Source organism: Malurus melanocephalus, unplaced genomic scaffold, assembly GCF_030028575.1.
Source record: "Malurus melanocephalus ecotype Western Australia unplaced genomic scaffold, MMel_1.1 scaffold_855, whole genome shotgun sequence".
Classification (NCBI taxonomy): Eukaryota; Metazoa; Chordata; class Aves; order Passeriformes; family Maluridae; genus Malurus; species Malurus melanocephalus.
The window spans coordinates 137168-153763 of NW_026624087.1; the positions used below are offsets into that span (position 1 = coordinate 137168).

The 16596-nt window shown below is 45.2% G+C and overlaps 1 protein-coding gene across 2 annotated transcripts in view; it reads right to left on the reverse strand.

Annotated features, from left to right (window-relative positions):
- LOC130585262 (mitogen-activated protein kinase kinase kinase kinase 4-like) overlaps positions 1 to 16596 on the reverse strand; it is an 82486-nt gene that overhangs the window by 45745 nt on the left and 20145 nt on the right. For both annotated transcript variants that reach the window (XM_057385683.1, XM_057385682.1), the window contains exons 3-8: positions 10751 to 10807; positions 6233 to 6358; positions 5361 to 5471; positions 3454 to 3544; positions 2213 to 2343; positions 1123 to 1177 (exon numbers count right to left, since the gene is read on the reverse strand). In XM_057385683.1, the coding sequence (XP_057241666.1) occupies positions 1123 to 1177; positions 2213 to 2343; positions 3454 to 3544; positions 5361 to 5471; positions 6233 to 6358; positions 10751 to 10807 (571 nt within the window). The remainder of the gene's footprint in view (positions 1 to 1122; positions 1178 to 2212; positions 2344 to 3453; positions 3545 to 5360; positions 5472 to 6232; positions 6359 to 10750; positions 10808 to 16596) is intronic.

The window sequence follows — 16596 nt, forward strand, 5'->3', positions numbered from 1 at the left end:
AAGACTGCGCTCTGGTAAAGCCCTCCAGCCTTCTGTTAATTTCTGTGTCTGCATCCATCTGACACAGGTTCTCACATTTGGTTCTGGCTTTGACTTTTTCCTCTGTTATGTTCAATAACGTGATACAGTGGAAATGGGAGGCAGAAGAAGGTCTGGTTTCCAGACACAGTTACAGACTCTAGTAAACAAAACACAAGGCAACAGAATATAATCCTTAGAATTTCCCTGTCAGAACTGGGGAAAACACCAAATGCAAGTGGCATGAGGAACTGGCATGCAAAATCACAAAGTTTCTCCCAAAGGAAATTCCCCATGGACTCATGTCTTAGGACTAAGCTTCAGGCAGGCTAAAGCACAGGGTCTGTGAGTGCTCCTGAACTCCAGCTGGCTCCTGCTAAAATCCAAGTCTGATGGGAGAACAGCCAAGTGTGTTGTTTAAAAGCAGCCTACATGCTCCCAGGACAGAGTGTGATGGATTTCATGTCCCGTGCTCTCAGCAGTGACCGCACACCCCGCACATCCCATCTGCTCTGCAGGAGCTGCAGCAGAGCCACCAGCCCTCTGTAAAAACAAAAATGCACTAGGACTGGACAGCCACCAGATCTCTGCCCCACCTGCAAGAGGCTCTCAGGGGCAGCTGCTGTAAAACCAGGGCAATCTGCTGCCACACTCAGAGTGTGGTCATGGACCATTACATGTGAGCAGAAGTCCCAAAATCAGTGAGAATCAAGCAGTTTCAGAGTAAAAACACAACCTTTRGGCCTACCTTCCTCCACTGTCACATTTTTTTTTGGCAACCTAAACCCAAAGCCATTCCTGCCTATGTTTTCTGCTAACACATCAATCACTTCTGCTCAGCTGAATCCACAGGCGGCCCTCAACAAAGTGATGTTAACAAGAGCTCTAAGAAAAAAGTTTTGTTTGTTTTTTCAGATGAAAGCAAGAACCAAAATATAGACTGAAAGGGTCTAAAGGGAAGAGGAAGGCAAGAGCCCTAATCAGRAAAAAGTCGCATTATTATTTTTAAAGATGCAGCCAGAACCAGAATTTTGTACATCTTGCATTAGCCAAGCCTGAGTTGTTTTAGCACAGAACACCCCCACCTCTGTGCCCATCACTTACGTGGAGCTCCTTCAGCCATTTCAATAGCAGTGATTCCCAGAGACCACAGGTCACTCTGCAGGAAAAGAAACAGTGCACGTTGCAGCTTGAAGCATTCAAGCTTGTTTGTTTGTTTACTTCTGGGTTTTGGGTGGGTTTTTTACAGTTTCCCTAGATCTCTGGATCAGGTTGTTTTACTTGGAGTCACAAATATTCTGCTCCCTCCCACTCCCTACTGAGCTTTAGGTAAACGTGCTAATAGCCAGAMGCTTCCCATTTCCMRRGCAACCTGAACAGCTGATTCATCATTTAAGCAGCCAGCCCCAAAATGCAAACCTTCTGCACTCAAAAAACGAGAGCCAGACAGAATATGGCAGGCACTGCTTAAATATATGTCTTAAATCTGTTTCCATGAGGCAGCAAGTCACAGCAGTGCCTCACCCTTCTCCTTCTGGCCAAAGAAAATTCTTGGTATTAATGGTTATTTCAGAGCAGTCATTGCTGAGTTTCTACACTGATGGAACAGGAATTATAGTCAGGCCTTAGGGTCTGATTTTTTTCTGTCTAAAACGCCTCCAGTCCCATGTTTTTTGGCTCATGAGAGCAGAGTACATCATGCAGTCAGKCAGGTTTATGCCACAGTGTATGTTCAGCTCAGGTAATAGCGTGAAGTTTCCTTTATCAGCTGATCTGGGTGCCACGGGCCAGGTTTTGCTCACAGAAGGTAAACTGCAACCACCAGCAGTGGCTGTAAAARCTTCACACGTTTCCACTTGATTAATCATGTGCATTATTTCACTATTTTTTGCATCTAAATGTAGCCAAATGAGAGGCACGTGGCCAAACCAGACCTGCAACCTTCATATATTACTACTTTTTATTACAGAGAAGTTCATGAAAGTCTATTTCATGTATTAAAAATTCACGAAAAATACTCATAGTGAAACTCCGTTCTTAAAAAGAACCTCCACGCACATGTTAAAAATACTTCTATTTGCACACTTCTAGTATTATTGTGGTTTCAAAGGCAGGAAGTTTGAACATTTCAAATGAGCCGGATTTCAGCAATAACTCAGATATTTTCCTATCTTATGCAGAGTTTAACACTTACTCTGTAATCATACGTAGAGTCAGGGTTCTCCTCACAGGCAATGACCTCGGGTGCCATCCAGTAAGGGGTGCCAATAAACGTGTTTCTTCTCCCAATAGTCCTGTCCAGCTGAGCACTTACACCAAAATCCACTGAAAAGCCAAGAAGAGGTAAAGAAATCAGTAAAAATTATATCCACATGACAGAGCGGGTGCTTGATTACTTTCACACTGTTTAAAACTCCAAACCTTTGGGCTACAATAGATATGAAATCTGAGTTCCTCCAGCACATCTTATCCAAAGGCTGAAATTCAACTGCCTTTTTTCTTTTTTTCCCTTCTTTTTGACAGAAGAATCAAATAAACAGCATGCTAAATCTGTCAGGTGGGTTACTGCAAGAGGAATTGCTGGATTCTCCAGCTTGCTCTAAGATATTGTATGAATGTAGGGAAGGAGTTATTCCAGGAACCTCAAAATGAAGTGATATTGTGGTTCCTTCCAGCTTTCACACGTGGCCTTATCAGACACATCCATATTTACCTTGTCTACCCCACATCCACAAGCATATTTATTATTTGCTGTTTTCCAACTCCACAGTGAATTTTGCCAGTTAAAGAGAGAGGCACTGTAAAGATCATCACAAACAAGAAGTGCTCCCCTTGAGATTTCTCCTTTTGGAAACATTACTGCCCTGTGATGTCTTTCCAAAACATTAAAAACACGCCCTCCACAAGAGAGATGCATACTTGAGTTTATTTTTACCAAGTCAGAAGTTGTCAACACTGACATGTCACAGCAATCAAAGGGAATGAGTAAACCCTCCAACTTCTTTGAGAGATGACTTTTGAGTCCAGTGGTAGCCCTCACACATGAGTAATTCCACCTTTGTGGAATTGTCAGATTTATCAAAACCTCTMGGACCACTTCCTTTAGAGGAACGGATTTGCAAAATTTTTTCCCCCAACTTTTTTCCTTTTGAATTCTTTTGCATCCCAAGATCCTCTGTGAAGCCTGATGGTGCYGTGGCTTATGGGACAGATTCCATGTGACTGCCTGCATTCCCCCCAGGCTGTGAGGGACATCCCTGCAGAAAACTTTGCATTTTCAGCTCTTCCTACGTGACAGACACCTTGTGAGCACAAGTGTGCCAACGGTACTTGGCAGGCTGGCTGCTCTTAGGTTACTGCAAGTTCTTTCTGAGACAAGATAGAAATCTTGAATTTTAGCAAACAGGTTTCTAGCACACATTTAAGGAAACTTACCCAATTTTACTTCTGCATTTTCTGTGAGAAGCACATTCTGTCCTTTAATATCTCGATGGATGACATGGTGAGCGTGAAGATGCGCCAARCCCTAGAAGAAAACCAGATTTTCCTTATTCTTTCTCCCTAACATTACCATCAGTGTGGGACTGTTTCCTTTTTACACTTTTACCCTTTTCAGATTTTATTTGTAAGAAAGTCACTAGCAACATTTTTKGGGAGGAGAAAGGACAGCAACCACAAGTTTGATTCTCTTCTTCAGCACAGGCCTGACAGTGGTGGAGCATCTCTTGAGTCAAGTGKGAGGAGAACAAGGGAGCAATATTTTAAACTTCAGTCTCAGACTCAAGGGATGCTCCTTACACTCTCTGCTAAAAGCAAACAAAAGAGAAAAAGAGCAAAGCAGAATGCTCCCTATGAGCACCAGAGACAGCAGCTGGCTGGACGTGGTGGCCTTAATTTTGCATTCAGCAAAATGGGAAATTCAATGGTAAATGGACTAGAGAAAGTTAAAAATGCCATGTCAGACCTCTTTTTGAGTGCAGCAAATATTGTTTTCAATCAGCTAATATTTGCTATCTCCTCCTGCATTTCAAAAGTGCTCACAGTTGAACTAGCATAGGCATAAAGGAATATACCGAAATAATCCATTATAGTAATCCAGGGATGCTTCACTCCAAACACTTTGCCTCTCTAATATTAATGGCTTCAAAGGGAGCTTCCACCCAGCTTTTAAATTTTCCAGAAGGAAACACTGTCAATCCATGGGGCCATTCCATTTTAAAACAAGCATGATTAAATCCAATCCATTGCTTTTACCAACATGCTGTTACAGTTTTCAGTTGCATGAGCAAAAATCAAATGTTTTAACATCAATTGCTTTAACAGAGACATTACAGCCACACCGATGAAGAGCAACCTGACCACACCCTTGAGGATTTTTCCTTTTGCAGAAGAATGCCCCATGCTCTCCAGATACAATTATCCTAATCTGCAGGCTAGTGCCAAATCCGTGTAAGAAGGCCAATATTCCCTACTGAGTGCATTTCTCAACTCCTATGCCCCAGAAACAAAGTTTCACCCCTATTCAAGCATTACTTCAGTGTGCCATCTGAATTCCAATTCCCAGAATACACATTCATCTTACCATTATTTAGGAAAGATGTAAAACTCCATTATAGGGAAGACGGATCAGTAACTCTGTAATGGGTTTTGAATTCAGAATGACTGGCTCCAACATTGTATTTTTTTTTCCAGGCTAGTTCACTAGATTACACTTGGGAATTGTTTTATCCTCTGTACTTTCCAGGAAAAAAAAAAAAAAAAAAAAAAAAAAACAAGAAGAAGAAGAAAGCAAGCAGCCCTAAGCCTGCATAGAATGAAATATAGCCCCGAGATTTGTCTTGGGGAATACTGTCCCAGCAGGGCCACCTTTAAGATTCTGGAATGCTGTTTAGTCAACATTGCCTCTAATAGTGTGGAAAAGAGACTCCTGAGTGCGGGCAGGTAAAGGAATTATGAAAGAAAGCTCTTACACAGCATGAACAGATGAAGCAGTGAGCAGTAAGATCTTCAAATGTGGAGGGCAGACTTATGGAAAACAGAAAATATATTTACTTTTCTTGGTGCCCAGTGTCTGGAATTTCAGAAGATGGCTATTTGCCATAGGAGAGAGGAATTTTCTGTTCTTCATACAGCAAATGGGATTAACTACAACAATATGGGATGTCAGGCAGCCATMATGCCAGCTCTCAGGGCTCCTCTGAACTCAAGGACCACAGCCCACGATCCCCACAGATCACAACCTTTMAACACCCACGCTCATTAGTGACCTATTTTAGCAACCAAAGCCTTGCAAAGGCCTTTTTGTTGCAAATGAGCAGTGAAGCTCTGCTGGCAGGACTCACCCTGAGAACCTCTCTGCAGATGTAGGCGATCCAATCCTCCTTGAAACAATTCCCTTTCGTCTTCTTCACCAGGTCGGTGACAGAGCCCGCGCCACAGTACTCCATCACCAGCTGGGGGAAAAAACACACACAGGGCAGCTCCAGCACAGCTCTGCCAGGCTCACAACACCTGCAAACACCCACTGCAGCACCACCCAGCCATGCCAAACTACACCTGGCCATCTCGGGTGCCAAAGCGACTTGAAATSGCCTTTCCTGAATCACACGCGCTGCTAAATAAATTAAAAAAACCTCACTTGGGCTCCTCTCCTACTGCAGGTTTTAATTCAATATTTTTTAATATGTACAAAAATAGAAGAGCAAGAGCTAACAGCACTGAAAAACATGGGAATTTTTTAGAAATTTGGAATTCCTCGTTTTGCTGCAGAGCTTCAAAAAATCTTGCAGCCAGAAAAATTGGAGGATTCATTATTKTTCTTTGCTTTATTGCCAATTCCTCTACTTCCTTTTTTTTATTTTCCATCTGAAAAAAAAGGAGAGGAAAGCAACAAGAAAGAGGAGAGAAGGGGAAAAGGACAAGCTCTTTCACTTCAGTAAAAAAAAGACAAACATTTAATTTGAAAAAAAAGGCTCAAACAACAAATCAGAATGACAGCACAAGTCACAAGAATCGTAACATACTTTATGCCCATCCTCAGAGGAAATCATAGGGGATGGAAGACATCTAGGGAGAAGTAATTTTTCTCTTTTCTATGTTATTCTTCAGAACAATGACTTCAGAGCTTCCCTGAGACAGAGTCCAAGCCAAGCACAYTGGAGCTCTAAAGCAGGAGCTGTAAATCTGATGAACAGAAATGACACTAAACACTTACCCAGAGCTGATCATCTTGGCCTGCAGGACTTTTCTTGACGAAAGCACCGTAATACGTAGCAATATTCCGGTGATGGGAGTACTTTTTTAGCATATTTATCTCCAGCTTGATTTCCTCCTCTTCATTCTGCAACAAAAGAGAGCAGGAGGCTCCTTGGGTGACCAGGGATCACCGAGCCCCAGGGCTGTAAAGGAAAATGTGTCTTTGGAGATCTCAGCACCCAGCTGGAATCACCCTGAGCACCCTGCTCTGGTCCCRTGGCTGACCCTGCTTTGAGTGGGASCAAAGTTGGACCAGAGYTACYCTGGGATTGTGAGACTGCAGCTGATGGATGCCTCTTAAACTGACAACTGAATCCCCATGATCCACAGGTCTAAACCAACGAATTGCTAGGGCTTGACCTAAAGAATCAAAAATGTCCCCACTAGGGCATAAACATTGCATATTGTCTCCTCAGGGAGCTTAGGCAGGACTTATTACCCCCCTCATTTATGGTTTCTGCACGCAGTAATTTAGTCCCAGAGAAACTAACCAGATTCAAACAAAAATAAAATTATTCCTAACACTCCATTACTTAAATACTTGGAAAAGCACTTAGTGCACACATCAGCCAATTTGTCTTCCCAGTCCTGTGAAGGGTCCTGCTGAGAGGAAACCAAAGCCAAGGAGGAGGCGACTCACAGCAAACTGAACTCCAGCCTAAGCCAGGGTTAGGATCTGCTCCTTCCCGAGGCTCTGGGCTGTGGCTTTTTCCCCTTCCTGACATCATGCCACCCGTGAAACCTCTGGCACACTGGGGGCTACACACCCCTAGACATCCTCTGCCAGGCACCAGCTGCCGGTTTCCCCTTGTCTTTGTCTCAGCTTCACCAGGACATTCACTTCTGCCCAAGTTAGCATTGTGTACAAGACAACTAATAGAAACACAAGTTTTAATAGTGACATTAGAAGGAAATAACCTTTTCCAGAGATTTGAAAGGCCCTCTCAGATCCAGCCTGTTTGCTCTGGTGCACAGCACCCAGCGAAAGGCACAGAGGTTTTGCTACCTCACTCACTTTAACAGAAACAAGTTGTGCTGCAAGGTATTCTTGTATCAGTTAAAAGGAGCACAACAAACTTGGAAATTAATTTACCTTGCTGCAAAACATCCTAGTCAGCACTTACTAGCTGAAGGGAAAAAAAACAACAAAAAAAGAAGAGGCAGCAAGAACAACTCAGCCCCAAAGGACATTTTTCTGCACTTTTCCTCTATTTTCCAGCAGTTTGCCGTCGAAGCATTCCTTTAACCATCACAACAGGCTGCTTACAAAGCCAGACACATTGCCCTTTCTACCTGGAGCAACACGTTAAAGCTTAACAGGTTAAAGCCAAATTCCCTCAAGAATATGCATATGAACATGAACATGAATATGCATATATTAAACCCAACCACACAAAAGTCTTTCCCAACAGAAGAGACCAGTAAGTTTTGCCCAGTAACATCATCCCACAGAAGACAGGTTACCAGACCAAAGCCCAACTTTGGGCACAGGCAGGTGAGGGGGTAGAGAATGACATGGGAACTGTCATCCTGGAGCTGGCCACAAGGTTTTATCATCACATGAGCTTCTGGATCTTTAGGGAAGAAGGGCAGAAAGAAGAACAACCAGAGAGGCCTCCTTTCTTCCTCTGCCACCCCTCCTGTAGCCTGTGGCGGGACAACACCCACCTTTTATAAAGGCTTCTCCAAATTACTTAAAGTATTTACAGCTGGTAAGAGTTTGTTTTCTTTAAACTCTGCCCASCTGCGTGCAATTTGCCCTGATGGAGCCCAGCTCCCTGCTGTGCCCCCAGCCCAGCCTACACCTTTCACAAAGTTCCCTTSCGGGAGCTGGCAGATCCCAAACACTTTCTCATAGCTGCTGCCTCTTTTTCAGCTCTTCTTGCTTTACCCAGTTAATTTTCTGGATGTTGGAACCATGCTGGCACTGCTCCTATCCAAGTACCTTCTATTTCTCTGCATTCTGACCTCCACGTTTTTAAAACAAAACCAAGCACGTGTTCACAAACACAATCGGGATACCCAGCAGACTCTTCCCCTGGCAAGAGTAAAAGTAGCTGCACATGTGGAATGCTCCTTCCCCAGAGCCAGGCAGATCCAATTCCTGCTTTATTTCATCTTTATTTACTCTGAAGGCAAAACCTGCTCCATCCCTGCACCTGTTTGTCCCTCCCATGCCCATCCTGGCCCGCAGTGCCCGGGTAACACTGCCCAGCACAGGTCGAGTGTCCTGGGGAGACACTGCAGGAGCAGACAGCGGGCTCAGCTGCAGGGGTCAGTCAGCCTGTGGGGAAAAGGCTGGACAGGTGAAAGCTGGGCATTTCAYACACAAATGAACCCTGGCTTCCTGGTGCCTCGGTGAGTTTTGGTTAAAATACTCTATGCCATGGAAAAGCCAAGGCAGAAGGGTAAATGTGAGTGACTGCACCCCATGRGTCAGGTCTAAGGCCACCCAGAACTGAGCCCAGACTCAGTGCTACACACATCCTTCAATCAGGGTGACAAGAGCACCCTCGGCTGCTCAGTGCATGCCCACACTCAGGATTTCCACTTTCCAGCATTCCATCAGCCCCATCTCTCAGGGGTCTGCAAAGCTGCTCATCAATAATGAGCAAAGGAAGCCGGCTCGCAGCTGTGCAGGTGCAAAAAGCTGTTTGCTCTCACAAACCCGTGCTCCTGGGCACAGCTGGCTGCCTGCACAGAGATGACAGCTCCTGATCAAAGGCTGTTTTTGAAGATGTGRGCCTGTCTGCAGTGGCACTGGAACYARAAAGCACACGCCTCTGACCGCAAATGGAAAYGAGATCAGCGGCTGATAAACACTGCACCCAGGGACCCCTGAGCACTGGCACAGGTCTAACAAGTTTCACATTTAAATGTTATTCTGCTCTCTAGAAAGAATGAAAGCAAAGACGGACGGAGAATGATGTGTGGAGAAGAGCTCTTTGATCACCTGCACCGACWGCTGAAGAGAGAGGCAGCAAGAATCCAGCATCTCTGCAGGCACTGTGCTTGTGTGGCTCTGTCAAATGGCAGGAAGCAGAGCCTGCGTGGAGAGGCACACGCTGCCAGCAGCTCCCCTTTCACCATTTCAAAGGGCTCCCCCCACTCCCCCTGCAGCTCAACACGGCAGCACTTCCTGACAGATGTCCAGAGCATCCCACAATGACCACAGCATCCTGCTGCTGCTCCTCACAAACCGGCCYGGGGCTGCAGCTCCAGAGAGCAAAGGGCAGATTTGCTGAGCTCTCAGAGTGCCCCAGATCTGAACAATCACAGCTGGGGCYGCTCAGGCAATTTCTGATGAAATGACTTCTTGCTGGGGAAAGAAACCCGGTAGGTTTGGGGAAAGAATCAAAATCTTTTGGTGAACAAAAGGGGCTGAAGTAGCGGAAGTGACTGCATCCAGATATGCCAGCCTGCACCTTAGCAGGAGTACAGCCAACCCTGCATTAGCAAAGTGGAAATAAGAGCAGAAARCCCTGCACTCAACCCTGTGCCAAGGCCAGCAAGCAGGAACATTTGAGCTGGAATTGTTCAGGGTTTAGTGCAGAAGAGCCCCAGGGAAAACCCTTTTTATCARTTGTACTAACACACTCCTCACAACACCCAGACCTTCCCATGAAGGGTCTCAATTTCATATGAGAACTCTTCCATAGTATTACTAGAAGTCCTGGAGTTCTGCTCTCCATCCCCACACTGCCAGATGACAGAACAGGGAGCTGGTCTTCAGTGAGTCTAGATGAGCCCCACCAAACTAGAATTCTAGGAAACTCAAGAGGAGGAAGGAGAGAGCCTCCCCAGCCTTCCTGGGGCTCAGACTAATGTGGTTTCAAGGAGTCAAGCTGCTCGACTACTGGCTCTGCTCTTAAAAAGAAAACACAAACCCAATATTTAGCGACATTTTCAACACCCTGCTCCAGCACTGACACTCATTTATAAATGGGAGCAGGGACAGTGCCAATTAAACTGTCTCCTTCCCTCATCTGTCAAATGACAATCAAAAAGCACTGCATTTGCATTTCTAACGTGTTGCTGCTTGCTGGCTGTCAGGGCACTGCTCCGAGGAACGGCTGGCACGCCAGGGGACAGCAGGTGATGAAACGGCACAGGCAGTGCAGAGCTACAGGAAATCTTTTAATTGCTATCTCTGAAAGCAGATAATCAACTAGAAATAAGCAGGAAGGGACTTATTCTCTTTGTTATTATTGACTGACATGATCTCTTTGTTATTATTGACTACCAAAACACACCGCAGTGCGCTCCCCTATCACTTTGTCACCATTGGTCAGGTACACTTTAAAAACATGGTTGTGTTAACAATGTTCAGTACTTTACAAAACACAAACTGGTGCTCAGGAACCATAATTTATACCAGTGGATCTTCTTTCATGAGCTGCCCAACTTCTCATAATCGGATTATTTAATTTTCCTTGCAGCTTAACAACGACCTTTTTATTTTTGGTTTTGCACTCACCTCGGTAACATTCATCACTTTGATTGCTGCCAGCTGCCCAGTCTTAACATGGCGACCCTGTTCAAATAGCAAGAGACACTGAGTAAAACATGTATTCAAACTATGAATATATCAACAAATTAGGCATATAACAACTGGGTTTGACTAATTGCTTTCAATCACATTCAAGGCAATGTTCTAGTTGAAGGCATCCCTGCTCTTTGCAGGGAGGTTGAACTAGGTGACCTTTAAAAGATCCCTTCCAGCCCAAACTATTCCATGGTTCTRTGTACCAAACAACCTTCCAGGGACACAAAACTACCAAGGTGAAGTTTGGTGATGTGTTACCAGAGCCACACCCTTACTGTGCTCTGAATTGAACAGATTTACCTCTGTAGGGTGGAATTTCTTTTTAGCACAAAGGAAGCAGCAACACTGGGAGACCTCTGTGCTCACAGCACAACATGRCACAAGCTTACGGGTCTCCATCTAACTCCTGTTCAACAGGTGATGCCAGCCCTCAATCCTCCCCTTCGGGACCATCTCAGCACAGCCCCAGGAACAGGAGCCATATTCTTGTCCTGCCATCCATGGGTGAGGCTGAAGGCACCGGGCAGCTGTGCCCACCTTGACCCCTGACCTGCCCTGGCACACCTCAGGGTAAATTCAAAACTCTGGGTTCCAGTACATCAATCTGGCAACCTGTATATGGCTGCCAAGAAACAAAAGCTCTGTGTACGTTTCTGCCTTTTTTTAAAACACTGTATACTTAAAAATGYTTAATTTTCACAATTCTTACTTGAGCTAACTGTATCTCAGCTACTTCCCAAAAGGCATGTAGAAGCATTGAACTAAAAAAATGTCATCTTCAGTGGTGATGGGGAGGAACTAACCCAGGGTTTTGATTCTGTGGGTGCCTACACATGCACACACTTCATTATGAAATAAATGCCCACACCCCGGAGCCAYATTTAAACAACAGACACTGGTAACTTCAGACTGGGTAATTGGCTTGGACTTAAAAACACAGCTAGCAAAAGGGAGATAATAGGAAATGAAACTGTTAAAAGASTAATCTTGCTACTGAGACTGACAAAACGTGAGTCACAAGAACACACATCACAAACATGACCATGAATCTCGCTGCCAGTTGCAGTTTCTTGCTTTGGTCGGATCAAATCGCTCAACGGACACCAAAAAGTCTTTTACCATGATCACCAGCACAGATCTCACACTGGAAGGTAGYACCAAAAGATTTGAATGAATAGGGGATTTGCACATCCTAACTCTTCACTTCCCTCAAATGTTCAGAAATTGGTTTGAAGCTTTGAGACTGCAATTTTATTCCTGAAATAGTAGCGCCTGCAAAGCTGTATACTGAAATAACTGACACTAGTTAAGGAAACCACTGGAATTCAGGGAATCAGATAAGAAATGCTGAAGTTTGCAGACAAAATGATTTGSAGGTGCAATTTACATCTGCAAAATTAAAAGTTGGGTTGATGTAATTTTACAGCCCAGGTCCTATCTGCACAAAAATGCATATAAATGTTATTTCTAAGACTAAGCAATTCTGCATCAAAGAAAAATGATTCCTCATTCTAGGGTAATATCTCACAGTCACATTTTGTTTTACAAAAAAACAAAATCCTGCTGAGTTTTTTTGCATATATATAAGTGTCCTCTTTCTATGGAAGCACTCCTGGGATTGCCAARCATTTTCTCATGAAGTACAATGATAGGATTTACACATTAGCGCAGACATCAGGAGAAAGGCAAACAGGGCACACTCTCCAAGCCTCCATGGGTGAGTGTGGATGGGCAGTGACAGCCCAGAGGATGCTGGTGTTGGGTCAGTGTCCATCACTGGTAACACCACTGCTCCTCTCTYGGAGCCATTGTCTGCAAATGTTTCCATTTCCATCTCATGTTTTGGTAACAGAGTGAGGGTTTCCCCAAAGCACAGCCACGCTAAACCCACTGGCACTCTGACTTCACCCCAGAGCTGGTCTGGGCTCACTGGTAACTCCATGACTCTGGCACYACACAGCAGGTGACCAGCCCATGGGAAAGAGGAGTCCTTTGGTGTGGGTTGTGATTCACCTTTGCTCAAAAAATGTGTCCTTGCCAACTGAAATGCACAACTCACTCCCACTTCTGCATTAAGTTCAGAACAAAACCCACAGATTTTTCTATATTAGTCTTTCAAACTGTTTGGAGTTCATTTTCCTTAACATCTCTAAAAGCAGTAAACATTCTGAACCCAGCCCTGGGCTTCTTGTTAAGAGACAGAGGCTAATGCTTAAGCAAGGAAAGGTTTCAGTACTGGTTCTTTATTTTTTTCATTTATCAATAAATCTCAGAGGTTAGCCAGAGTTCATGGGAACTCTCACACKGCTGCTTCTGCTGAAGCCACCAAGTTGAGCATGTATGAGTTGTTTTGAGAAAAATGGTGTTTTGATTTTTGTTTAAAAGTCCTAGGAACAAACTGGCTGTTTTAACTGTTTCCCAACCAAATAAGATTAATGGATTCACTTCCTTCCACAGACAAGACACACACAATTTCGTCCTTATTGATTTAATCCAAAAAGGGAGGAAGAACAAGAGGCATTGCCCTGCCAGCCCTCTGCTCCCTCTGCCACTGCCCGAATCAGCCTGCTGTGATTCAAGATCCTCCACCACACATTTCCCCACAAACTGGACAGAGGGCTGGAATGGTCTCTGGGCCAGTTTCCTCAATAAAAGGTTTCATCTTTCACCCAAATGCTCAGTACAAGAGCAGGTTTCAGCTCTGGAGAACAGAGCAGTAGCCAAAACATCCAACAGCCATCTGCAACACCCATATTCCTACCCAAGAATACAACACCAAACTCTATCAGGCTCCAACAGAACTTAGACACAAACAATTCTGAGGCTCAACGTCTCTCTAAAACTGAAGTTCCTCCCTTCATTTTGTTGAGGTATCCAAGCTGGAAAATATTCTCCCATTAGCCCTGAGTCCAGCTAAATTCCTGGTCTCCTCCAGAAAATATTTCCGCCTAAAGTCTGCTGCAGTTGCCAGTTAGTCACTGCAGTAACACTCAGCAAACCTGCAGCCAGCACACACATTTTTCAAATCTACAGACTGCTCATTGCAGCCAGWCTTGTGGGAGATGTTTCATGCCAAAGATCCGGTTCTGATGAGCTCCAACCATGCATTATCTCTGCATGGAGAGATACATGGGACAGGCAGATCATTCAGTGTTATTTCTGTTGGATGTGTATTTATCTTTTCACCTCAATCAGATAAWGGACCCGCTTATCGACGCCCTCTACTGAGGGTCAAGACATGTACTTTTCTGTTTACATCAAACAAGAGTGTCAACATTAGCAGTCAGCTATTAGCTGATAAAGGGGCTTTACATGAATTGAATGTATTTACAAAATKATGCGTTCAGTCACGTACAACACCTTTTCCTGTTAGGTTCAAATAAAGATTTTGGACAGTCCCTGGCTTGGGCCACAGTTAGAAGGAGAGACTCAGGTCGAAATGAGATAATAAGGTTGCAAGATATGCAGAGAGCTTGGTTTGACAGCTTCCCTCCYGGATCCCGCACGTATCTCTCGTCCTAGGGGTGGGAAACAGCTCCCATCAGCCTCTCTCCCCTTGGGATTSGACAGATTTGGAGTGGACAATTGCAAGTGCAGACAGCAGAGGCCAGCTGTCCTGTTAAGWGCTGCACAGCGTGCCAAGGCAGCCCACGGCAGTCCCATCACAGGCTTCCTTTCTGGCAACAGGCACTCATTAATGTCCACGTGTTTGTGTCTGTCTGACGGGGCTGTCCCTGTGTAACCACTTCAGGAAAAAGAGTGTGAGAAGGGCAGGAACTGCTGCTGCAGGACACCAAGGCAGCACTGAACTGCTGGGTTTGACCAYGCAGGAATAATCCTTCTTCTGGTCCATGTCCTGTCTGAAAACAGAAGCATCACCTCGCCTGTCTCTCCCTTGACAAGCAGGGTTTGGAGAGGCTGTGGGGTGTCTGTGTGCAGGACAGCCCCTGGACACCAGAACACTTGTACACTTGCCAGTTCTCAGCAGTGCCCACATGAAGGGCCATTTCACACCAAACACACTCTGCTCTCAGGCACAGACACATCCAGCTCACATCACCAGCACACGGTGTGACACTCCTGGGTGACCCTTCACAGCACTGCCTGCATGTGTCAACCCCAAAGCTGGCAGACACCACAACTTTAACTCTTGGCATCTTCTCTGGATATTCGAGGTTTGCACTGTGAAGCAAGACGTGGCTGTTGGAGGTGTGGGATTTTGGAGGCCAGAGGTCTTTCTCAGCCAGAAGCATTCCTCACAGGATGACAGATGCAGCTTGCAGCCACTTGCCCTTTGGGAGCGAGGTGAAGGCACAGCTGTGCCGCTGCAAGCTCTCACCGAAAGTGAACTCGAGCAAGCAGATTTCCTGTTCAAAACCCACTGACGAACTCTGAAGTTTGAGCCCATCTTGGTTCAATCTGTGTGACCCTGCAGCTGCTGGCAGAGTGCCAGCTCAGCCGGCTGTGCCCTGTGGGACCGGTCCCCACCCTTTCGCCCCTCTCCTCTCCACCCTTTCCATCCTGCTCGTACAAGAAAAGCCTTTCAGARATTATGCATGGAGTGAACAATGCTCTGCATAGGGATCCAGGAAGCCCTATGTCCTATTCCACATGACCTCAGCAAAGTCACGATCCTTCTGTTTCCCTTTCCACCTACATAGGGCTTCTCTACTCAGACCCAGCTCTTCAGAAGGGGCATGCAATATTTGCTATCCCCAGCTCCAGAGTCAGTGGGAACACAGAGCCAGTTGGGAAACAGAACAGCCTCCCATGCAGCTGAGCATGATCCTTTGTTTGTCACCGTGGCAGGGAGGAGAACCCCAAAAACACAAAACCTACATTTCTCCTATATTGCAGTTTAAACACAGCCACTGGACTGCTCACACAGACATCCTGCTGTCCCTCAGGGTCCTCACGATGTAAACAAGTGGTCAGGGTTTGCACACCTGGAGCTGAGTCACTTCAGAAGAGGAGTTTACAGGAGAGGAGTTTATAGGAGAGCTCTATCAGCAGAGCAGTCCACAGGTCTCAGCCACTGGGACCATGTGCGATAACCCACTGTGGGTGGAAATCTTCACCTAAAAATACAGCAGTAATGCAAAACTTGAAAGGATGGGAATATATTCCAAGGAAGGAGTAATTAAGAGCTTGTAGCTTGTTTTTGTTAGTCAATGGCCYAAGGCAAAGTCCAGGGGCAGTCGTGCACTGAATACCAGCACTGCATTTCAGGAATGATCCATTCCACTGTAGGCTGTGACACACAATCCACGTCAGCTCCGAGAGCTTAAAACCCCCAAAACCACAAACACAAAAAACCCCACAAAACCCCCAAAGCACAACAGCCTTGGACAGATGAGCACCAGTTTCACAAAGCTGGGTTTCTTTTTTCTTTTAACCCCCCACAAGGATYTCTGGACAACAGCCAGGTGGGAACACCACCCCACATCTGCCACACAATTTCCAGGCAGGTCTCACCCAACACCACTTGGGCAGCACAGCCAAATGTTGCATTTCCTCTTCCCTAAGCTCCTTTAACACCCTCTGGAAAGCTTTGCTGCCAGGTTTATGTTGTATTGGATTTTTTTCTTCTACATGCTAATCCTCACTCTACTTCATGATTAGTTGTGTTCTAAGAAGTCAGCTAAAAGTTATCACTTTCAGTAAAGCCCATACCAATAAATCAAATGCTTTTTCACATATCCCAAAACTTGGGTTGCAAAACATCAGCACTAAAACCTGACGTCTCTGCCTATGGCTGCTAAAAGAATGAAAGTTAA